The 23,748-nt window shown below is 50.3% G+C and overlaps 8 protein-coding genes across 8 annotated transcripts; 5 read left to right on the top strand and 3 right to left on the bottom strand.

The window, feature by feature from the left end:
• Positions 1 to 384: 384 nt before the first annotated feature.
• HO133_005884 (uncharacterized protein) lies at positions 385 to 3,340 on the bottom strand (the record flags this gene model as incomplete). Its single annotated transcript, XM_037296789.1, has 6 exons — positions 385 to 396; positions 448 to 552; positions 733 to 880; positions 1,143 to 1,199; positions 1,296 to 3,019; positions 3,086 to 3,340. 6 exons carry the CDS (start codon positions 3,338 to 3,340, stop codon positions 385 to 387), a joined length of 2,301 nt encoding a protein of 766 aa, XP_037147970.1.
• A 623-nt stretch (positions 3,341 to 3,963) lies between these two features.
• On the top strand, positions 3,964 to 4,864 carry HO133_005883 (uncharacterized protein; the record flags this gene model as incomplete). Its single annotated transcript, XM_037296788.1, has 6 exons — positions 3,964 to 3,970; positions 4,025 to 4,203; positions 4,261 to 4,303; positions 4,363 to 4,533; positions 4,585 to 4,607; positions 4,706 to 4,864. 6 exons carry the CDS (start codon positions 3,964 to 3,966, stop codon positions 4,862 to 4,864), a joined length of 582 nt encoding a protein of 193 aa, XP_037147969.1.
• Positions 4,865 to 5,184: 320 nt separating this feature from the next.
• HO133_005882 (uncharacterized protein) lies at positions 5,185 to 6,733 on the top strand (the record flags this gene model as incomplete). The annotated part of the gene is made up of 7 exons (XM_037296787.1): positions 5,185 to 5,325; positions 5,432 to 5,441; positions 5,493 to 5,579; positions 5,646 to 5,813; positions 5,863 to 5,924; positions 5,984 to 6,083; positions 6,135 to 6,733. 7 exons carry the CDS (start codon positions 5,185 to 5,187, stop codon positions 6,731 to 6,733), a joined length of 1,167 nt encoding a protein of 388 aa, XP_037147968.1.
• Positions 6,734 to 7,097: 364 nt separating this feature from the next.
• Positions 7,098 to 7,721, bottom strand: HO133_005881 (uncharacterized protein; the record flags this gene model as incomplete). Its single annotated transcript, XM_037296786.1, has 1 exon — positions 7,098 to 7,721. The coding sequence occupies one exon, from the start codon at positions 7,719 to 7,721 to the stop codon at positions 7,098 to 7,100; it is 624 nt and encodes a 207-aa protein (XP_037147967.1).
• Positions 7,722 to 8,258: 537 nt separating this feature from the next.
• HO133_005880 (uncharacterized protein) lies at positions 8,259 to 9,377 on the top strand (the record flags this gene model as incomplete). Its single annotated transcript, XM_037296785.1, has 1 exon — positions 8,259 to 9,377. The coding sequence occupies one exon, from the start codon at positions 8,259 to 8,261 to the stop codon at positions 9,375 to 9,377; it is 1,119 nt and encodes a 372-aa protein (XP_037147966.1).
• Positions 9,378 to 10,317: 940 nt separating this feature from the next.
• Positions 10,318 to 14,524, top strand: HO133_005879 (uncharacterized protein; the record flags this gene model as incomplete). Its single annotated transcript, XM_037296784.1, has 2 exons — positions 10,318 to 13,168; positions 13,242 to 14,524. The coding sequence occupies 2 exons, from the start codon at positions 10,318 to 10,320 to the stop codon at positions 14,522 to 14,524; spliced, it is 4,134 nt and encodes a 1,377-aa protein (XP_037147965.1).
• A 4,160-nt stretch (positions 14,525 to 18,684) lies between these two features.
• HO133_005878 (uncharacterized protein) lies at positions 18,685 to 20,952 on the top strand (the record flags this gene model as incomplete). The annotated part of the gene is made up of 2 exons (XM_037296783.1): positions 18,685 to 20,689; positions 20,750 to 20,952. 2 exons carry the CDS (start codon positions 18,685 to 18,687, stop codon positions 20,950 to 20,952), a joined length of 2,208 nt encoding a protein of 735 aa, XP_037147964.1.
• A 900-nt stretch (positions 20,953 to 21,852) lies between these two features.
• HO133_005877 (uncharacterized protein) lies at positions 21,853 to 23,412 on the bottom strand (the record flags this gene model as incomplete). Its single annotated transcript, XM_037296782.1, has 1 exon — positions 21,853 to 23,412. One exon carries the CDS (start codon positions 23,410 to 23,412, stop codon positions 21,853 to 21,855), a length of 1,560 nt encoding a protein of 519 aa, XP_037147963.1.
• Positions 23,413 to 23,748: the final 336 nt, after the last annotated feature.

Genomic DNA, 23,748 nt, shown 5'->3' with positions numbered 1-23,748 from the left:
ACTCACTTTTCAAATCCTGGAACTTTTGGCAACAAGACCGGACGGCCGGGCCATCGGAATCTAATCCAGACGAGGGCGATGACTGTCAAAGCTGTGGCAGTGCGTTAATGGTTCCCGTTGACCGGTGAATTTGAAGCCATGTGTATTGGAACACGTGATCGTTCCGATGCATGTGACTTACTCTGATAGCCTTGCCATTACGATCCAGGTCTCACTCTTGCGCAACGCTCAATTATCATGATATCTATTCCCCAAGTGGAACCCCGCCGATGAGGATAGATATCTACCATTTCGCCCTACCTGTGGCCCGTCCAGGGCTTGGGGTGCTTGGCTGCAATGACGTTTGAGGGAATAGGGCGCAGCGCAGCACAGTCCGTTTCGCACTCAGATAGATACCTGCTCATCGATCAATCGTTGCACCGTAGAATCTGAAAGACTGGTCCCCACCACCACAATAAGCTGCGCAATGCCATAGCCGCCATACACCAGGCCACGACCTTTCCCACTGCCCCAGCCAACAGCTTGGCGGCCATCGTGGTGGAATATTGTAGCCTAGATACCTGGAGCGATGACGGGCACACGACGGGGCACACACGTTCCCTTATTAAGCCATAGTATTGTGTGATTCTTTGGTAGTGAAAAATTGAGGTCGAGCATTTTCATAAGGCTAGAATGAGGCAATGAGGTTTTAGCGCGATAGCCTTGTTTGCCTTCTTTCCTACAAGAACTTACCGACAAGCTAAGGCTGACGAAGAAGAGCATTACTTTGCCGTTTTCGATCCTGGGCAAGGCGCAGACCTCGGGTTTGGATCGGTAGTATTGTGGAGTACTTGCGCCAGAGACGTTGAAGGAGCATGTTCCACATAGGAGAAAATGGTACCTGCACAGTCAGCCTCCCTTCATTCTTCACCATGGTTGCGCTCAAGGCTGTGCTTGTCAGCGCTCTTTTGATACAACAAACATGCAAGAACGAAAATTGCTTAGTGGACACGTTTCACGATCACAAATGCTGCCAATTAGATTTCCTAGGTACGCTATGTAGCGATAGACCGGAGCCATCACCAAACGTGCGAGAGAGCTCATCGCACATATACAGAGTTACCTAAAAGGATTTCGTGTCTCTCTGAATACTCGGCAGTCACAGATCGTCTTCCAAAAACTTATAGGCAAACTTGAAGTCTGCTTTCCGCCGATTCATCCTGATCGGGGCAAAGTCTGTCAGTAACGGATCTAAGGAACGGAGAGGGCTGTTGTCACTTCGAGAGGCCAAGGCTAGGATAAGGGACGATTCTTACCATGTACTCTCGTAATCGAAAAATCGATAAGTCCCTTGCTCATACTCCTCTGTGATTGTCTTCGGCTCCTCGTGTCTCTGAAACCATGTTTGGTATTGCTTGTGAAACCGCCAACTTTGACTTTTGAGCGACTTGGCCGCCAAGTATTGTTGGTAAGTATTTTGACGATAGTAGAAGAGATAGAATAGTGTGTCGGTATCGATCTTGCTGTACAAGCTAGGATCGTCTAGATTTGGGAATGGCTCCTGTGGATAATATGCTGGCGTGTTATATTTTGTGTCTGGTCGGTAGTGGCGTGGCTTCTCCGCATCCAGATAATCTGGACGACTGGCATGAGACGCTGCAAGCAGCCGTTGTACAGAAGGTGAGTCGGATGCAGGCGTTCGGCTCTTTGTGATTTCAAATGACTGTAGAAGATCCTGTAGGCTTGCTGGCAGGTGATAAACAGACTCATCCTCTTCTTGTCTTGGTGGCTCGCCATTTGTTTGTTCTGGAACAGGCGGTTTGGTTTGAACAAGGGTATTGTGCGTCTCTTGTGGCGCTGGAAGAGGAGCTTCGTTAGCTGGTGACTGAACAGCTGCTGCTATCTTCGAAGCTGACGAAGCCCGCGAGTGTATAGAGGTATCAGCCGCTACAGATGGAGTTGGGACATTGCGAGTGCTGGCCGAAGCAGTCGCATTCGGCTGGGTAGGTGGTGGGGATTTTGGTTGGGTTTGTGTGCTTGGAGGAGTTTCTGAGGTTGCTGATACAGGCACAGCAGGCTTTTGGGCAGGTGTGGGACCAGAGCTCGCCGGTAGTGAAGGTGCTGCGCTGGGTGAGGTGGTTGCACTGCTCTTTTGTGTAGACGGGAAAGCAGACAGGCCAGGCGGCGCGCTAGGCGTTGGCGCTGGGGCCGTGCTTGGTGGTGGAGGTAATGGTGCTATTCCCACAGCAGCTTTGTCACTTGCTGCCGCCGCTGCGGCTGCTGAAGCGTACTTTAGCGTCTCTCCTGGGGCTCTTGTGGGTAAAGGTGCAGGCTTCATGTTGTTGTTTGCCGTACCGTTGGTTGCGTTTGCTAAGGGGGTATGAAGTGTTGCCAGAGCTGGTAAGGGCGACTTCAATTGGTTCGATGGTCTTCGGACACCCGTACCTTGAGGCTCTGAGACGGACGTCGATTTCGGTTTCCCAGCACCTGTGCCAGGACCTCGCGCATCCGCGGTTTCTGGGATGTCATCTGCTATCGATTGTGTATCTTGTGAAGAAACTCGATCATTATCATTGCTCAGGCCGAAAGTTTCCTCCTCTTCCTCGAGATTTAGATCATCGTATATTGAGTCGTCTTCATTAAAGTCCACCGCCTGATTCTCTTCAACGTAGTACTTGATGCTTTCTTCTAAATCTTGTACCTGCTCCGTTTCAACGTTGCCATTCTCCAAAGATCGTAACAGTAGCTCTAGTTTCCCCTGATGATATTTGTGCCGCTCCGTAGTCCTCGATATCTCGGACAAACGGTCTGCTTTACCGGTGTCCTTCTTGCCCTTTTTAACTGTGGCCTGTAAAGCTTCCTCTTCGGCTTCGAGCGTTTCGATTTGTCGCTCCAGCTCTTCAACCATATTCTGGAGGAAATTGCACATATCCAATTTCGCCTTCTCTTTAGGATCCAGCTTCGCTGTAGCTTGCAGTCCTTCCTTCGAAAAGGCCTTGGTTTTCATCTCCTTCTCGACCGCCTTGAACTTCTCCATCTCCTACATGAACAGCCACAATCAGCACGTGGCATGGTTCTGAGAAGTGCTTTTACAAGCAGCACCTACGTTCTCAATGGCTTTCCGCTGCTCCATGAGCGGCTTCTTGTCTTTGATTTCATTTCCGGCGGCCCACGTCTTTATCTGGTCTCGATGCCGTTGGAGCTTCTTGATCTCGCGCTTGAGAGCATCCTCCAATTTGTCCTTCTGCGAGGCGTTGGTGGCTTGTTGTATCTTATCGAATATGCCTTCAAACACCACAATTCCCTCAGCAACTTTCTTGAATGTCTTGTCAATCTCCTGCTGCAACTTTCGTTGAGCCATGATCGCTGAATTGAGAGTGAGGGAAACAGGAGATTGCCTGTGTTATTGGCCAGGCTGGAAGGAGAGGTGAGAATAAGCCGTATTCGAGCTGACTTGCTGCAGTGATTTCGGGTTTGAGAGTAGAATGGAGGCTTTGGTGAGACAGGCATCAAGTGGGCGCCTTATGAAGGTTTCACAGCTATGGTGTAGGAATACGCAGCTCGGTGTTGCTAGAGATACCTCAAAGCACTTTCTCGAAGGTGCCAAGGATCGCGAAAGGCGCGTAAGGCTAGCCGCGAGAGGGTGCAGATTACCTTATACTGCTGTGAGGCCGCAACTATCGAAGTCTTGGAGGTCATCAGCTCTTGAGAAATTACCTAAAGCCCATTTTCACCCAGCATTCTACGAGGATTTGAAGGTCTGGAAGATGAGACGGAATCCTCTGTAAATATTCTGACTCAATGAGTTAACAGCCCATGAGGCTTTTGAACTTCTCCGCTTTTCACCCATGATTTTGATCTTTTTTCCCCTTTCTACTGCTCTTTTCATGTATCACTGTTGCTGATACTGTTGCTAATTCTACCTTTTCCCTCCTATACCTTAAACCTTTCATTTCATCTGCTCGTTGATAATTCGGCGCGAAGATGAAGGGTAAGTATTCTGAATAGGTTTCCTAGATCTTGTGCTAATTGCTAAATCGGTCAGCTGTTTTGCAACGAGTCGCATCGGCTTCGGTGACAGTCGATTCGAATTTGGTATCCTCGATTGGAAAGGGTGTACTGGTGTTTGCTGCAGTTGCTAAGGATGACACGCGCAAGGAAGTAGAGTCTATGGCGGCCAAAGTGCTGAAGCTGAAAATGTGGCCCGACGAAAGCGGCGGTACTGTATGCGTGCAAGACCACTCCTCCAGAGTATGGAAATGCTGACTCTCTCACACGAAGTGGAAGCAAAATGTACAGGACATCAAAGGGGAGGTCCTTTGCGGTACGTTAAAAGCAACTTCGTGGATATAGGCACCGACTTTTCAGGCTCAGTCCATACAGTATCCCAGTTCACCTTGCTGGCATCAACCAAGAAAGGGAATAAGCCGGACTTCCATGGTGCCGCAGGTGGTGAGGAAGCTAGAGAGCTGTATGATCAATTCTTTGCCAAAGTACAAGAGCTTTATGAGCCTGCAAAGGTGAAGAACGGCGTTTTCCAGGCCATGATGGAAGGTATTGCCCATACTACTCGTTCTGGTGCACTGCTTACCTGGTTTATGATAGTGGATATACAGAATTCTGGCCCTGTAGGTTTAGATTACACCAGTCACGATGAAGTGGTATTCTGCTAGCTTCTTCTATCCGTTATTTGCTCATCAACCTCTGCTAATGATGCGGTTCTCAGGTCACTTTGGAGATTGATACCAATCCTCACAAAGGTCAAGATGGAAACAAGAAGCCTGGAAATGAGCAAGGGGAGCATCAGCAGAGCAGAGCTTCTGCTGATGAAGGGAAAGGCAAGGTCGCAGAGAGCTTTCAATTACCAGTTGAATTATTAGATTAAGAATTGCTGTCACCAAATGTCTTCACTCTGTAAATATTCACCCTAAATGTAGATCCATGGTTCTCCAGTACTGCTCTCATGTTGTACTGACATGTTCTCACGGCTGAAAGGATTGAATTTTTAGAACCTCATGGAAGAGCCCCACGTCAGTTGCGGCCCGACTGCCTCAGCTTCCAACAAACAGCGGATTTCACTCCGCGATTTGATGCATTGCTTCACCACCAAAATTGATACACACATTCATTGACAGTCATTTGAATATTGTTTGAGACGCGTTGCGGGCCCCTCTTTTTCTTAACACAAACCTACAAGCCGCCAAGATGGCATCGGAGAAGTCAAGTATGTGTCGGGCTCGCGTGACCTACAATACCGGTGCTGAATACAGCCAAACAGGTCGTAGCCGGGTCTTCTTTGACATAGAAATATCTCACGAGAAGAATGGGCGCGTTGTCTTCGAATTGGTAAGTCCCAAGACCCTAAATCAGAGACGTATATGATTTCATGAGCATCCTCCATCTTGCAAGAGTTCTGGGGTCTGACTTTCTTTCTTCGCTGATGAACGAGTAGTATGATGATGGTTAGTGTTGGCCGGTTTATATCCAGGATCTTTTAGCCTGACCTTTTGTAGTTGTCCCCAAAACCACGGAGAATTTTCGATGTCTTTGCACCGGAGAAAAGGGCGAAGGAAAGTCTGGGAAGTCATTAAGCTACAAAGGTTCGTCGATACTATTCGATTACTTGACAGGCCTGCTATCTTTATTTTGTCTAAGACGTATTGTAGGTTCTGGCTTCCACCGTGTCATCAAAGGCTTTATGATTCAGGGAGGAGACTTTACGGCTGGCAATGGCACTGGCGGAGAGTCGATCTACGGCGAGAAGTTTGAAGACGAAAACTTCGAGCTGAAGCATTCAAAACCGTTCCTGCTCTCAATGGCAAATGCTGGACCGGGTAATCGTAACAGCAATTCCGACACAGGGCGTTTTCTCATCATTAGTAGGGACAAACGGCTCTCAATTCTTCGTTACGACTGTACCAACGCCCCACCTTGATGGCAAGCATGTAAGTCATATCAGACAAGGCTACTAACACTTGAATATTCTTTGTTGACGGTTCGCAAGGTGGTGTTTGGAGAGGTCCTAGACAATAAAGGTCTCATACGGGAAATAGAGAACCTGGCTACACAGGCGGACAAGCCCACGAAAGATGTCACAATCGTTGGTGCGTTTCTACTCATCCTATCGCTAAATAGGCGCTGACTGGACGACGCAGATTGCGGTCAGTTATCTGGCGATGAGGCTATGAACGTTGGCAAGAAGGAACCTGATAGCACAGGCGACACGTTCGAAGACTTTCCCCAAGACCAAGGCGAGGAGTACAAAGGCCCCGAGATTCTCAAGATTGCCACCGAACTAAAGGAGTTCGGCAACAAGGCCTTCAAAGCCAATGATCTGACTCTTGCTCTTGCAAAGTACCAGAAAGGCCTACGCTATCTGAACGAGTATCCAGAAGCTTTGCCTGAGGACCCCCAGGAGCTCTCCAAGGAATTAACGCACATCCGGTTTACCCTGCACTCGAACTCAGCCCTTCTTCAAATCAAGCTGAAGTCTTTTGAAGATGCCCAGAACAGCGCGGACAACGCTCTGGAGATTGGAGAAGTCTCCAACCAGGATCGCGCCAAGGCATCCTACCGCAAAGCTCTCGCTCTCCTGGGGCTCAAGGACGACGAGGAGGCGGTGAAGAGCCTCGAGACAGCCCAAAAGCTGGCACCAGGCGACGTGGCCATCAGTAAGGAGTTGGGCGCTGCGAAGAAGAAAGCTGCTGAGCATGCTAAGAAAGAAAAGGCGGCGTACAAAAAGTTCTTTGAGTAGAGGGAACCTTGATTTTGCCTGCCAAATATCCACCAGAGCGCAAACGACAAAGCAATGCAGACGATCATTTGAAATGTTGTTGATACAGGTGATGCCATAGATCAGAATGGATATGTACACAGAAGCGCTCGTTTCAATAATGCAAAGATACACCTTGCTATGCACCTCTGATATACATATGTGCCCGGTCGCGACCATTAGGACAGCGCCTAGACATTGTAGCGTTCGATTTTGGTCCTCTCTCTTGCCGCGCAGCTTCTCCACACCCAGCGGCTCGATTATCTCTTTTACATTGTAAGATGTGCAATACCCCAAGGCTTCCACCGATGATTTAGATAGAACGCATCCAACTCCTGGCACACCCCTACAAATCCTTGCCCCACAACTCCCTCCTCTTGCCCCTATCCTCCCTCGCATACCTCCTTCTCCTACCCCACTTTTCCTGAATCTCCTCTATCATCCTTTGCTCCGCCGCCTTCTTCTCTGAAGGCGCCTCCGCAACCATACCCACGAAGAACTGACTGCACTCAAATTTCTCCGCCAACTTCGCCCGTGTCCACTTATACGGATCTTCACTTCTCAACCTTCTTATCTCCTCAATCTCCTTCTCCCGGAGGTGGTACTTCTTCTCGTACGGTTTATGCTTGTGGACGATTGGTGGTAATCGCTTATCAGGTTGGTCGTAGGGGTTGGCATGCTGATGGGATTGAGCGAGGAGGGTCCGGCGCGGGTCATTGGCTGGGAGGAAGACTGGAGGAGTATGGTAGGGAGATGGAGCGGAGGACGGTGGATTGAAGACGATGTGGTCGTTGACTTGGGACGGAGGGATTGAGGAGGTGAAGGATGGGTCAGGTTTCGTTCTGAGGCGTTTGGTTGTTCGGCGCGCGGAGGATTCGTTTCTTCGGGAGACGTATGGTACCAAGCTTGAGAATGAAGGGAGGAGGAAGGAGAGATTGGAAGGTGGTCGCAGTGAGAGGGAAATAGGCATGTCGCTGCTGCGTTATGACTCGTCGTCGAGCAGAATGTCACTAGCAATTGATCTTTTCTCCTTGTCGGCTAAATGTCGGCCGGTATGGATCTTGCCGGTAGCGAGATTGAAGATCCCTGCCAACAGCGTCACCGTTTGGCAAGGACGTGGCCAACCTTGTGAAACAACAAGTCTAGTCGTTCTTAGCTTATTGGAAGCATCTCAGGAGCACTTTCTCTTGACTCGAAGCAGGCTTTCTTACCTTTTTGGTTCTTGCAAAGTTATCAGACAAATTGATCGACGGTTTTCCAGATCGCACACGTTTCGCTAAGAAAGTGCATGTGGAGAGGAAGCCTTCAGGCCGCACAAGAAACTCAAAGCTGAAAGGTATGCCATTGCCATCTCCGGGCATTTTCTCGCTCCTTGAGATATGCGTTCAGAGTTTTTCCCCGGCCATTCATAGTGGCTCTATACTAAATCTCGATCAGGTCTTTTCTCCGGAAATCAGACCTCGTCCATCCATGCAATTGCAATAGGCCCTCGCGACCACTCGGCACAATGGCCGATAGACGGATCAGTCTAAGCAGGGACGCAGGTGATGATACTGGGTCGCGGACATCGTCGGTACCGCTTTTGGGTGAAGGCTTGAATAACGCACCTGAGGCCGGTGCCGCCCCTGATCTGGATGGGAAGACCGGGAAGCGGAGGTTCTGGGGCTTAGGCAGGAAGAAGGAAGACGATAAGACTAAGAGGACCAGGGAGATTGCTTCAACCAGCATCCCCCCTCCGACAGCCACAACAGCTACAACAGCTCCTCCGAAGTCTATGCGTTCGGTGTCACCAATCGCGGGAGTCGGTGCGCCAATCACGCAGACGATCTCACATCCATACGGCGCGCCAGCGTCTCCATCGCGCAATCTCAATTCGTCGTCACCTGGGATACCATCGCCAGCTTCCTCACAAATATTTGAGCGCTCTGTCCAAGAAGATGGTCTCGCCTCCTCCGTTTCACCAGCCATACCAGCGCACATTACCACCGAGAATCACATCCCTCCTGTCTTAGATGCCTCTTCAGTGGCAATCACAGACGATCACCTGAATCCAGACAACGTAGAAATAATAATGCACTCAGCCCATCAGCCTGCTGCAGTCACGGTAACAGGAGCTGGAACAAGCGAAGCCACGGGAGCTTCTTGGCAGGAGGACCTCGTCGCCCATCCAGACCAAGACGATGCCGCGTCAAATTACGGCGCATTGGATTCGAACGACGTCCGTCGGCTCAGCTTCATATCATTTGCTGATGTTGTGCACGCCGAACATGTGGATCACTCTGGTGGTGTTGCGCCCACCATTTCTAGTCCTCTCGCTGCTGCTCGCAACCGCTCACCGTCCCCTGTGCGCTCTCCACTGTCATCTCAAGGTCTAGGCGGCTCGCCAGTAGCAAGTGGGTCCGACTCTTCTCGTGGTCTGGAGACTTCTCCCAGTCGAGGGGGGCATGGACTCGGCAGCACGTACTCCGGCCACAGTCCGCCAACAGGAGGAGAACTGACGATTGAGACCATGAGGCAAGCGTTGAGGAAGACTGGAAGTGGTGACTTAAGTGGTGCAAGGGGCGCACCAATGATTGCTGTGGGTGGAGATGCAGGGGTTGGCGAACATCCTTTCAAGGATGTATGAAAGAAACGGCGACATTATTGAATTGTGTGGGATCATGCCCTGGGAGCGAAGCTTAAGGGTCGGCCTGTAGATTTGGCGGGGAGGCTATGGGTCCCAATAACGATCTATGTTTACATTTGCTGTACCTCGACTACCCTTTTCCAGCAGCGAGTATTTACTTCAATCTTGAATTATGATGACTACATGTAAGGACCAGCTGCCCTTATGTCGATAATTCAATATCCGACTCGATGATGAGACGTTGACCAGCTGTTTCACGACCAAGGCAGTAAAGCCTACTTATTAGGTAGAGCTGAGTAGGTAGATTTAATTTTTAAGGCCCTTCAGCGGGAGGCTACTGGCTTCAGCCGTTAAATTACCTCTGTACCTACCCTACTGGTGTACCTTTAGTAAAGTTTGAAGAGTTTAGAGTGGGACCCTTTTCCTGAGGCTACTCGGTCCTATCTCGGCGGCCCTCCACTACACCTACATCTTTTACATTCATTGCGCCTGAGACATTTGTGCGTCTCGCCAAAACTACCCATTTCCAGCACCGCTTTGACCGATGTGATTCTTCTTGAAGCTTGGTGCGGCGCTTTCGGGGAATATGATTGCATGATTCCCACCAAAGCTCTATATAAAGATATCTCAATCTCATCCGCGAGCCTTGTTTGTCCTCAAATCGACAACACCGCAGGCATCCCACCCGTCTCCGGACCCTAGGCTACTGCCTCAGGCGACCAAAGACCTTACGTCCGATGTCATCGCGGCAGTCCCTCATGTTCGCTGCCTTTCGGCCGCACAATTCCGCCTCATCGCACGGGTGCCCTTACGCGCGATAAAACAATCTTTCAGCCCCGTGAAGCATATGAAAGCCTGCTCTGGAGACCCCAGTAATGACATAGACAGTAATAGAGTGCAAAATTAGGAGGCCATAGCGACTGAGAAGGCAGGACATACAATGGAGGAGAGGGCCGAGAATAGAAGGCGCGGTGGCAGCAAGCGCAATTCGGGCATATTCGGGCAAGAGCAGACCGGACCACCCTCAATACAACGGCGCACAAGCAAAAAAGCCTCCTCCAGAGACAGACAAGGACAGATCTATTCCGATGAGTTTAGGGAAACGGTCGCGCGAGCTACTACTCCAGACCCAGGTCAAATACATCATTCTGGGACTCCTCTTCCAACGTTGGCCTTCTCAACTTCGAGAAGCGATTCACCACAAATTCCTCGGAGCCCATATCCTGCTTCCCACGCACCTACTCCCAAAGCACGTCCTCAGGTACCGAGCCATTCTAGAAATGGCAGCAAGGAATCTACTACCTCAAGACCGAGAACCCGGACTCTAGAGGAGCGTTACAGGGACATATCTCCTACGTCTATGGTATCAAAAGGCCGACAACGCGTCGGCTCGCTACAGTCACCAGGTCTCCATGAAGGTGTCAAGGATTCGTCTATCGGCTTCCCTTCAACCATCCCTTCTCCACCGTTGGAAGAGCCACGGATACGGCATCGGGCCCTTAAACCGGTGCTGCGGCCGCTATCACCCATTAGGAACCCAATCGCTGCCAAGCCGGGTACACCGTTGTCCTCTTCTTCTACGGATGCCAAAAAGATACTGCAGCTCATGAAGACCACATGCGGGAGGATGCATGGTATTCTCTCATTCCGAACTTCAGCCACGAGCACATGGGCCTCTGGATACTGTGCTATCAACGTCGCAACAGGTAGCTTAATATACCAGGCCAAAGGCAAGGTGTCTGAGAACAAAACCTTGATCCCTGACCTCCGAGGATGTCAAGTTCGGACTCTGTATGACGCTGATTCACGGTCCACTTTTCTCGATGTAGCTACCCGGAGCACTAGTATTGGTATCCACTTACGTCCGCATGTGCCTGAGACTTTTGACTCATGGCTAGCTGCACTACTATGTTGGCAGCCCATTCGACCCAAGGGTGTCCGAGGCAAAATGACGAAGCCACAAGAAGCACACATCGCTGAACGTAAGCTTGGGGACAGCAAAAGGCGTTCTGGCAACTTCTCGACCAAAGATGCGTCCATCATCAAAGTGGGTAAAATGCTGATGTGGGACAAGGAAGATCGGGCAGGCATCTCTTCGCCGCCGCCTTTGCACAGAAGAGCATCGACCTACAAGCAACTAAAGGCAATGTCAAGCAATTGGCGGAAGGTCTCGTGTACACTACAAGAGAACGGGCACTTCAAGGTGATCTCGGAATCAGACTCGACTCTGATGGCTTTTATTCCGCTCTCTGCGCTCTCAAGGTGCGCTATCCAACGACTAGATCCATCAGTACTGGACGATGAGTTCGCGCTCGCCATTTACCCTCAGTATGCATCAACAACCACCACTTTACCCACTATGCAGACAGTTTATCTGTCGATGGAGTCTCGTGTTCTCTTTGAGGTTTGGCTTGTATTACTCAGAGCCTTCACTGTTCCAGAACTTTACGGTCCTGAGACAATACCCTTGGAGACCCCCTCCGACTCACTAGACACTGCGATGGTAACATCTAAAACCACAAATGCTGACATGTTTCGTGTCGAGAGACTGCTATCATTACGGATTATAGAAGCCAAGTTGCATTCTAGTCGGGACAATTTCTCGCATGGCCCGATTTCACAACCGGGACAGCGGCCGTCAAGCAAAATGGGAATGGTCTCTGGCAACTACTACGCCGAAGTCCAACTGGATACGGAGTTGAGGGGCCGGACAGCCGTGAGGCCCGAAACAGGTAACCCGTTCTGGAGGGAGGATTTCGAGTTTGTCGATCTGCCTCCTGTCCTTTCAAATGCGTCCATAGAAGTCAAAACTCGCAATCCAGGCCAGAAGGACTGGACTCTGGCCCACGCTCCCATCGACCTCGAGCGTGGCGACATCAACCCGCATTCCATTGATGGCGATATCGAGGTTTCACCCTTGGATATGACATACGGGAGACTGGACCTCAGACTTGATGACCTTGAAAGGGCAACTGATACGGAGAAATGGTGGCCTATCGTCAATGAACAAGAGCAAGCTGTTGGTGATATACTCATGAAGGTTCGAATAGAAGAGTTGGTAGTACTTATGAGCCAAGACTACGGGCCCATGTTGGATTTGTTGTGCCACTTTTCAAACGGTTTGACAATTCAGATCGCTCAAATGGCCCACACTGAGCTACGACGGATATCGGAAATTCTCCTGAATATCTTTCAGGTCCCCTTGGAAGCCAGTAATTGGCTCAAATCGCTCGTCGAGGACGAGATTGACAGTATTCACAAAGAGACCCCGATGTCCAAGTTTCGCTTCGGACGACGCATTGCGTCGCACGATTCCTACGAATCAGGCGTCGAGCGTGAAGTGTTAGTTCGAGATCTGGGGAAGAACGCAACGGTGGAAGCCAACCTGCTTTTTAGAGGCAACTCTCTTCTCACCAAAGCCCTCGATCTACATATGCGCCGGCTTGGCAAAGAGTATCTGGAAGAGACTTTGTGCGAGAAAATGAGAGACATTGACGAAAGCGACCCCGAATGCGAGGTAGACCCGAATCGCGTGAAGAACCCAGAAGACTTGTCGCGCAACTGGCGGAACTTGATCGCTCTAACTGAGAACGTTTGGAAGTCCATAGCGGGTTCGGCAAACCGTTGCCCTCCTGAGATACGCCATATCATGCGGCACATCCGTGCCTGCGCTGAGGATCGTTACGGAGACTTCTCCCGAACTGTCAGCTACAGTAGCGTGTCAGGCTTTCTCTTTCTTCGCTTCTTCTGTCCGGCAGTGCTCAATCCCAAGCTGTTCGGCTTACTCAAAGGTCGGTTTCCCTACCTGGTCCTTCACGAGAGGACTGATCCACTTCATATTGACTGTCACTAACATTGCATTAGATCACGCCCGCCCTCGTGCTCAACGTACCCTCACACTGATAACCAAGGCATTGCAGACTCTTGCCAACATGACTACCTTTGGTAGCAAAGAGCCTTGGATGGAGCAAATGAACGAGTTTCTGCACGCTCATCGTCCAGAGTTCAAGGACTTTGTGGACGAGATTTGCTCCATCAGTCCAGAGGCACGAACATCTGCTATTCCGCCTTCCTACGCTACGCCTATCACAATACTCAAGCGCTTGCCTGACACTAGTAAAGAGGGATTCCCAAGCCTTCCCTACTTGATTGATCAGGCCAGAGAATTTGCAGCGCTGATAGACGTTTGGTTAGACGCGCGGCGCGAGATAGACCCTAATACCCCAATGAGCGAAGAGCTGAGAAGATTCGATGACCTCTGCGAAGAGTCTCGTGAGAAGTCTAGACAATGTCTTACCCGCGCTGAACAAGCCGAGCGACCAAGTGGCACTCTCGAGCCGAAGTGGGAAGAGTTGGTGGAGCAGATGGAGCGGAAGGCGAGGTCTAGAGAAACGAACGAGCAAAGCTCACCCGACACACCAACTGTACCTGGTAGTAGCCATACGGTGAACAGCAGCACGTCAAGCCTCGCAGACAGCTACTTTCACCGGAATGCCGTTCCACGCAGCTCTCAAGGAGCTTCTAGGCTAGCATTTGTCTCCAGTTCGCCCCATTCTCCCAGATCCCCAGAGGATGAACCCCTTGACGAATTAGGCTCGGAGATGGACACACCTCCCGGTTCGTCCTCAAGCGTCTGGGATCCTGGCGTTGTCTCTGATTCGAACCTTCCCCCAAAGCCCTCGGAGATCGACGACATTGACGAAGAGGCGGAATTAGGCATATCTTCGACTGACATTGGCTCGAGCATCTACAGCCTGACCCCAACCTCTAAACGCACGAGCACAAGCGGTACCCCCAAGTCCATCCCACTCATCACACCAGCTTATGATAAAAGACATCCTGGGCCACGGAGCGCCTACAGTCTCCGCCGCTCCTCCGACAGGGCGGACATTTCGAAAATTGTTGGGCCAAGAGGTCCAGGGAGTGCTCACGGTTCGACAAAGAGTAGTCACAACGCGGCGCCTCTAGGCAGGAGTATCTATAGTCTCAATACATCTTCCACGAGTCAGCAGGCTATCGATCCTGTTGGGCCTCCCAAAAGTCCTGGTAGTAGAGATGGCAACATCTCGAGACTGAGATTGGATTTCGGGGGCGTCTTCAGGAAGAAAGGTAGAGATAGGGAGAGGGAGGAAGGGAGGAGTGATTGAGATGGAAGAGGTCGCCTGGGATCTCCAGCAACGGGCAAGAAGGAGTGTGGAATGAGCTGAGGATGATCATGCGTGCGGATGATTGAATGAATGTTACTGGATTTAGTTTGGATGCTAGCGAGCGAGTTGTGGCATACTGCGTGCATATGTAACGAGGTGTTATTGCATTGAGATGGGCCGTTGAAGCATCAATTTGAGACGACATGAGTCATAGTAGACACATATAATCCTCCTAAAATATAAAACTAACGAAAAATGTCGAAGGCAGATCATTTTTGGAATTCTCTTTCCTTTAGAAATTTCTTCGAGGTCTTGCTCTTGAGTCTGAGAATCTTTAGCTTCTCAATCCTCAAAGTGTAGGAAAGGGCTCTGTGGAGCGAGCTCTTGATGCGGCAACGAAACCACGACGCTCAACAAAGCTCGCTGTTCGGTGATTTGTGGATAATGGTGTCTAAACAACGTCAAAGCCGACATGTAATTCAAAAGGTACAGTTGTCCTGCTGCTTATTACTGTTTGCGCATGCTCAATCTTGCGTCCTTGTGAACCCTCAGGGTCCTCTGATTCGCGCCGCACCTGTTGCAAATCCATTGCTGAATGGTCTTGAGCCTTGTTCGGAACGCAGTGAGAGAGCGTATTATGTTCCGGGATGATCTCCTCGGGTTCTATGCTTCCGTTGCTTATGTCCTTTGCTGACAGTATTACCGGATGGTGCACCTCGGGAGGATCCCACATCCGCTGTACGGATACCTCGACCTTATAAACACTTTTGTTGGGGAACGATAGGATCGCCGGTTCCCAGGTCATTTTCGCTTCCCTGTGGGCCCCAGGGGGCGTTGCGTCATGGGTGACTTGGTAGATGTGGAACATGAGGCTAGCGAAGACGAGTCGACAAGGCGTGAAGAGCATGGTTCTACCCATGCGCAAATTCATCGAGTTGGCAGACGAGATTGTTTGGAGGGAGAATAAAGGTTTATGCAGTCACCACAGTGGAAGCCATTATCGCCAGATGCTCAAAGATCTTTCTTTCAAGCATCAGAGATTGGTATCAGAGCAAGGCGGCTATCGATGAGTGAAAGGGCATCGCCAACTTGTCTGGAAGCGCTGTCGCGACATGCGACACTTCACAGCGCGTTGCATTCTTGCTAAGAATGGCTCCATGAGTGATATGCGGTATGCTGATTTCGGAAGCCCCCTCAGGAATGTGCATCTCTTATGATACTCCATCTCGTGTTGAGGTTACTGTTTTCGCTACCATTTTTGAAGCAACCAGCCGTGACTGCCTTGTTATTGGGGGTTTCTTGAGTATGTCCCGGGTGCGATTTTGGGGCTTTGGCCTAGGTTGGAGGGCACTCTTGGATTTATTATTACTTTACATCTATGCTCGGTTATCAGCATGTTAGGCTCGAACGCTAGGCCTGATGCTCATATTAAAGTCCAGTCTTAGGACAGTGAGCCATGACTGCTGAGTACCCCTTTTCCTCTGATGGTATCTTGGGCTCGGAATTTGGGGCCCGTGACCCATGTCGGACTCCAGTCTTCGAAGAATGAGCCATAATTGCTTTGCACCTCTTCTCGTATTTGGGAGTGTTGAGCTGGACATCTGACTCTGATACCCCTATTGGACTCTACTCTCAGGGTGTCTGAACCAAGTAAACAACACGAATGAGCTCCCAGAGCATCCTGCTTGTCATCTTCCCGTGCGCACGAGGATAAGCTAGTCTTCGACTTGCTTCCGAATGCTTGCAGTTGGCCCATTCGACAAGCATAAAGTCGGAGAGCTCTGATTTTACACATAGCCAAACACGTAGCCTCGCAGATATGCATAAATTGCGATTCCAGACAGGATGATGTATGGACGTCAACCACTAACAAAGAACAGAGTACTGAGCACAGCTCAATCCAACTCATCCGACACACCCCGGTCCAGCTGCAGGCTCCGTCAACAATCATGAAGGGTATATGCGTTTTGGCAACAACACATTTGTATACTACACACCGGCAGCGTTAACTTTGACTTAGGACTGCAAAATACGGATAGACCTATTTCTTCCGGACAAAAGCTTTCTCGAGTACGGATGTAGAAGGAACGAGCCGGCTCCACGGACGGGACAGGGAATCGAGTGGGGACTGAAGGTGGATTCGACCCAGGGAATCGCACATCTGTTCCTATACGGATGGAGTGGACGAAGTATAGAGCGGAGGACGACCAGAACCGAACCATATGAGATGCGTCAACGAACTCATCGCTCTGCTCCCTTGTCAGCTATATGCACCTAAGGGTCTGCAAGGAGTTCACTTGATGTCTCAGTTCTGTAGATGCTACACCGCTTCCTTGGCGCACCTTTCTCAAACTTGCAGCGCCTAATTTGCCGACTCGTTGGAGACCTTTGACTTCGACGCTACCATAGAAATCTTTGCTTCCCGACTGTTAGACTCTTGCTAACGTGCAAATGTGTAAGCTAGGGGCCCGTACCTTAGTGAGCCGTTGCTTAAAAGGATGGACATTGCTCCCTCTTTCAAATCGAGACTACTTGCTTCAGCAGATTAACAGTCCGACCGACATCACGCTGAAATGGTAGCTGGATGGATTAGTTTGAGACATGACCCATTGAGGCATCACGTGCCTATCCAAGAGCACTGGAAGCACGGCTTATCCGCCAAATGGTCGTGTGTATGTCTCCTCCTTTGAAACATTCACTGCCATATCTGTCTGCTGTGTTTGCCCATGATATCTGCATGGCTAAGCCAAAGTAAAGGAGGTGTACTTTGGCTGCTGGACGTGGTTGTCTCCTTGTGCAAAGACGCCTGCATGCTTGCATGTCAGGAGTCCGGATTTCTTGAGCAGGGCAAAACCCGCAGGTCACGCAGTTGAGATAACATGGGACTTGCAATGTCTTCGAGCCCTAGTCTAGGTATAGATCATTCGTTAAGCAGCCCTGGCTGACTCGGAAACAGTGAGGAGTCTGTCAATCGCACTCTTCCAATTTTCCGGGCAAGCGGGTACGCGTCGGGCTAGATGAGGGGCAGTCGGCGTCGAAGGCCTTGGGCGGCGCCGCGCTCTGGGTGAGCACAACAGAACATCCATGGTGGAAGGGCTAATCACTGCCGAAGACTTCATGAAGAGATCTATTCAATCGAGCAACAGCCGAGCTGATTAACGGGGAGTCTGTCGAAGTGCATGTGAAGTCCTGCGGCTTACCTAGGCTCTGGGTATCTTCCATGAGTGGATAAGGGACTGCATGTAGCCATCAGGCACCCAATGAAGTTACCCAGGGTTCAAAGATGCGCGACATTTCTGACATGTCATTTGAGCTGTCGAGTGCAGTTGCAGTGGGGGTTGTTAAATCATGCTTTAACCAAAAGAAAAATAAATTCTGTCCGACGAGATCAGCGAGTCACTTCGAGTTGTAAGACATGGAAGCAACCGTTCTGGAAAATCTAGAAGCCTTCCAAGGTCCGAGTCGACTATGCACGATATCGATGGCTTCAAGGGTACCCTAGACTCCCAATAAGCTTCCAAGGTAGCTACTATGGCTAGGCTGTCCATGGGGACGCATTGGTCCTTCCGGCGTCGAGATTTCCCACCCACGAACCTTACAGGCGTTCAAAGCTCTCCTGCAATCTTGGGATCGTTGAGTTCTATGCTCCAGTCCGCTTTGCATCAATTCAAAGTCAACAGTCTTCTCCAGATGACTACTTGATTGTGGCGGAGAGTCAAAGCTATCAAAGATGAGCTGGGAAGGGCGAAGCCTGGAGTGGGGTCGGCAAGCCCCGCCTAGGTTGTCACAACCTGCATCTTTCTACAAGGCTGCATTCGAGTGCACCCTTTCCGTACTCAATCTTGCATGGCATGCTTTTTGGTTGTTCTTGGTGCTCCTCGTCTTGTCTTCTCTGCACGATAAATCGTCTTCTAAGTCCTCCGATCAAGGGAAAGAGCTCTGTACAGTGGGCTCTGGATACGGCACCTACACAAATGAGCTCAAGCGTCGACGGTGAGAACCCTGACTGTGAGATAAACTGTAGCTAATGGTGTCTACATAGTGTCCATGCCCTGCAAGATGATCACTATACATACTTGATAGTCAACAACCTACATGTACATATCACCGTGCGCACCTACGACCGGATCTTCTTCCTCCCTCATGGTCCCGTGTAGACGATGAGCTATGGGTCGAGTCCCAGTTGGGAGGGAGAAAAGGTTGACGCATCCAGTTTCCAGCCATTTGACCGCACTGTCTCGGTCATGCGGGATTTCCTTGAGTATGAAGTCGATTTCAAGTGGTCGGCAAATATGGGGGAGTGCTCAGGAAACCATTGTGACATCAGTGGGGATAAGATACCACTTAAATGGGGAAAAATCATTTCGGACAAAACGAATGCGTCAATCGATATGTATGAGGCAGGTCCTGACATCAGCTTTAAGAAGCCTTTCGTGGTGAAGACAATACGAGAAAGAGACTCTCAGAAGGCCAGGGAAATGACTGCCACCGAGGTCAAGAACATGAAAGATCTTCGTCACCCGCATGTCACCGCTCTACTGGGCACATTCACTTATCAGGCGAGATTGAGCATATTAATCTTTCCGGCTGCATGCTGCGATCTTCACCAATTTATGAAACGAATGTCCAGAGGCTTTGAGAAAGATTGGGTGGCCTCCCATTTAGACGGTAGCAGTACTGTTGATAGCGAGACCGTAAATTCTAGGCGTCTCCTGGATACGAACGTCAGTTCTTCGAGCGAACACAAAGAAAATGATCCTCAAGAGGTCCACAGCGAACCTTGGCCTCTAAACATACCTGTCGCGAAAAAAATCGAATTGCTACGCGGCTACTTCGTTTGTCTTTCGCAAGCATTGGGTTATCTACATGGCTCGGGTGTTCGACATAAGGACATCAAACCGGAGAACATCCTTATTGACGAATCAGGATCTGTCATTCTGACTGATTTCGGCATATCCCGACGTTTCCCCAAACACACTCCGCACGCTACGAACAATGAACGGAAGTTTACAAGAAAGTACGCTTCTCCAGAAATCATGAAGGATAAAGACACCCTCAGGGATGATCCTTCCGATGTCTTCTCACTGGGATGTGTCTTCCTCGAAATGGCAACCCTGCTGCACGACAAAAATCTCAACAATCTCTCGGACTACTATGCTACCATAGTCAACGACTCTGTCAAGGAGGAAGCATACCACTACAACCTAGGTAGCGTCCATTCTTGGATAGATTATCTGAGGATCTCGCGTGGATTTAAGCCCGTGCAAGAGCACTGGCTACTAGGAGAGATGAACAAAGTCCAGACTTTTGACCCTAGTCCAGAGAATCACATGACAGCGGCGTTGGCCGATATTCGACAAATGCTAGACGAGACTCCTTCGAACCGCCCAGTATCCAACGGACTGTGGCAACGATTCCAACACATTAGCGCAACGAGATGTAGAGACTGCGATCCAAGACGACCAGGAGACATATGGAAGCCATCCGCTAGGCAACAAAGAGACGCCCAGACCGGCTTCAACAGGCGCCGGTCCTTACACGCAATAGAAGAAAGATATCCCTTGAGCAAAGAGTTATCGGTATCTGGGGACATTGATAGCACGACGCTCTCGCCTCAACTCATCTCTCAAAGATCTCTACGGAAACCACGGCAAGGATCATCCCCGAGCATCGACCTGCAGAAATACGGCAGACATGGCCACATCAAGACGAGATCAGAGCCGGAATCACCGATGTTGCAATTGCGTGTGGATACTCAAGAGGACAGAGCTAAAGCTGCAAGCTCTCCATCGCCTAGATTGCGTGTGGTTCAAAAAGAGGGCTTAGTCCCTAAGGAGATCAGCCCTGAACTCGCTCAAGCATCAGCGCATATTTCGCCAGCAGATGTCAACCACGAAACTTCTATAGACATTGGACGCCAAATCTCCGATAACGTAGAACCTACTCCGTCTCTTCCAAAGCCGCAAGCTACAAAGCTTGACTTGTCCAAACCACTAGCCTTTCCACAAGACCAGCAGTCACGAGCACCCAACCAAAGACGAGCCACTGGAGTTGAGGCTCCGGTCTCGGAGCCCAAAGAGTACACTCCACTCCCACAGACACGGATAATAGTCTATGATGTATCTCAGACAATAGCATTCGAGACGGTCTTTGCTTCTCTGAAAGGTGCGTACGTTTTACGTTCCCAGAGGCTCTTGCTGTAGATCAGTCCTAACATCGCCCTAGACCAAGATCCCAAAAGATACCCTCTGCCTAGATTCCGACAAAGAGTCGAGATCGGAGACAAGGCAGATCTGATTGCGAAAGTAGATCTCAGACAACTGAAGTTGGGAACAAAGATGCGTCGTTGGATGGGAAGCTTTGCCTGGATATATGTCCTCAATAATGCCGCGCAGCCACTACAGACAGCAAGCAAACTAAGCCCATGATTTTGATCCAAAGGTCAAAGCTCTAGAGATCGCGAGTTCCCCTTTGATGGAACACTGATCATCGACTTCCTGGTCTAGAGCTTTCCAAGCTCGCAGGCTGCCATAGAGGACAAATGGTGTAGCTGCTAATGGCAGATGGGGTGATTCATAACGATGCTTGGGGCAGCTCCCCATCGTGGGAGGGCGAGCAGACTCAGCCGAGTTGGTGAAACCGTTCTACCAGCCTGCATCCAATGTCATGAACCTCCTCCGACCTCTTGAGGCTAGGTTTTAGTGCCCATCAGGCAAGCTAGAAAAGTTGCAGTCTAAGACACTGGAAAATCGTTATTTGCACGTCGGTTTTGGGCAACGGCCCGGGAAAATTTCTGCTGTCTAGGTTCTTGATTGCGTCGGGAAGAAGGCCAGTCATCGAAAAAGGTTGCTCACCAATGCTAACTTGTCGATGTTTAGGAAAACGTACCGCTTCACTGTCATTATTTCTGGCACCTTGCCCGGGTTTCGTATTGCTAGAGTTGCAACGCTCGAGGCTAAATTTTTTAATGGCCTACCTCACTGGGATCGATTGTATCTAAGGAAGAAGGCTCCCCTGGGCGAAGCCGCAAGTTCAAGCCAATTCAGTGGAAATGAATAGCCTCTCGTGGTGTGTATCCTCCTGGACTAAACGCTCTGAGATGGAGCCTGTCGCTGTGATCGATAGCTCCTCTGGGAATAAACGTTGCTGTTCCTACGACTGCTGCTCCCAAGAGCTGAATGTTGAGCCTCGACGGACCGTCCTCTCATGAGTGAAAGTCTCCTGAAATGCAAGAGCTGCGGGAGGTCAGCCCAATTTCGGAATGCCTCTCCCCAGACCCTGCCTCATATGAAGCATTAGACGAGCATCTGCGTCAGACATTGGGCTCCCTATTCGCTATTAGTCCTCCCTCGATCAAGCAGCTTCTGGATATGTTGGTAATGGTCAGCGTCTGGAGGAGCCTGGTTGTGCTTTGTTCGCAGATGGTCCATCAGATCATTGCGGGTGTCGAACTTAGCCTTTGGCATCGGGCAGTCATCAGCCAGTGGGCATCTGTACCGAGTTCCTGTTGCAAAGCGCTCCCATCGCATTGTCTGTGCTCTTTGCGCCCGTTGATCGACCAAATACGCTGCACACCGTTGGATCAAAGCTTCGACGCCCTCCTGTTTCAGGTAACTCTTGGTTGCCATTTCGATCTTTTGGAGCGTGATTTCGCCGCCCGGTTTCGGCCTCCACTCATCCATGCGGACAGCTTGGAGTCCTTCCTTCACATCAAATCGAAAGTAATCAAATCCCTGAGTCTTACTTTCGAACATCACCTTATCATGTACTACGTCAGATATGTCGGTCAGCTCTTGTAGCAACGAATCCGTACCAAACCTAAGCCTGGGGTTGTTGCCTTTGGCGTTGCCACCGCCAATACTCAACAGGAGATCGATGGCATCGTGAGACTCTTCTGCGAGCAAGCTGACTTCCCTCACAACCTCCCAACTCGGATTATTCAAGCTTGTCGCGGCATCGTAATACCGTGCCTCAAACATATGTATAGACTTGAAGTAGGATGGAGCGGCTGAAGTTGCTCGGGCGACCTGCCAGATGGCAAAAGTGTTTGGGTCACCTGGATTTCTCTCGAATGGCGCACGCGAGGTATACGAAGTCTTACGATCATATGAGCGGAAAAGAAAAGGGGTCTGGAAACTCTTGTCTTCGTTGCTTTTCATCGAACACACTATGGTTCTGCACCTGGCGCGGTCTGACTTGAATTGATTGGCTTGCTCCTGAGGGCTCGGCAGCCTCGTAGGAGGCAATGAGTCGAATTGATCCTTTAGATTGTCCCTCCTCGCGGTACTGTCATAGTTCGTCAAGAATCTTTTCCACGGCGAAGACGGTTTCTCGAATACTTTGGCGGAAAGCTTTTTATATTCTTCGATCGCCTCGTCCACACTCATCCGCAGTCTTCCCAGCAGTATCGCAATCAGTCCGCCGGTACTCGTCCCTGACACATAATCAAAGTAGTGACACGGAAGGTACCCAAAGAGTGATCTAGAACCGTCCGCCTGTGGGGTGCCTCCTTCGTTCGGCAAGCAATTCACGAGGGGAGAGTATGCGCTCGATTTTGCAACTGGGTTCATCCGGCGCTCATGTTTCCCTATTGCTCTCATGAGCTCTCGCAGTATCAACAGCGAGGAAAAATTCCTGACACCCCCTCCGTCTAGACTCAGTATGGATTTTTTTGCCCAAGGATCATCTGTATCGAGGGTATATATGGAGGGTTCCGCCGAGGGCTCGCCACGATCGGGGTAACGTTGATTTGGATCAACATCTTCGGGAACAGGGGGACAGGGTTGAACAGCGTAGGGTCTCAGTTTTCGGGTGTGGACGAATTGTATAGGAGTGGACCACTGCACGCTCTTACTGCCATCCGCTTGTTTCAATGCTGTCGAAGTCATTGAGGACAGACTGCGGATCTGGACACGGAGAACAAACGACCCGTTAATCTCCAGGTGCTTCGGGACAATGCAGATCTTTTGAGCCAACAGGTTGCAGCCTGGGTATTGGTATGAGAGTCAGCTGTCTTGACGGTATATAGCCCATGTGATGAAGCAAAGCGAGGCAGACATGAATGCTCTTAGAATAGTCAGCCTACTGCAGAAACGCTAGGCCTTCCCATGACAGCATCCTATGGACAACCAATTCCAGCACGGCTCCGAGGGAGGCGCCAGCTGCGTTGGTACTTCGGTCGATGACATGAGGGTGAGGAGGGTCGGAAAGAACAGCGTAACCAA

This window comes from Letharia lupina (genome assembly GCF_014066315.1).
Source record: "Letharia lupina isolate WasteWater1 chromosome Unknown contig_22, whole genome shotgun sequence".
NCBI lineage: Eukaryota > Fungi > Ascomycota > Lecanoromycetes > Lecanorales > Parmeliaceae > Letharia > Letharia lupina.
Note: the sequence above shows the minus strand (reverse complement) of the source record. Positions and strands in the feature narration are given on the sequence as shown.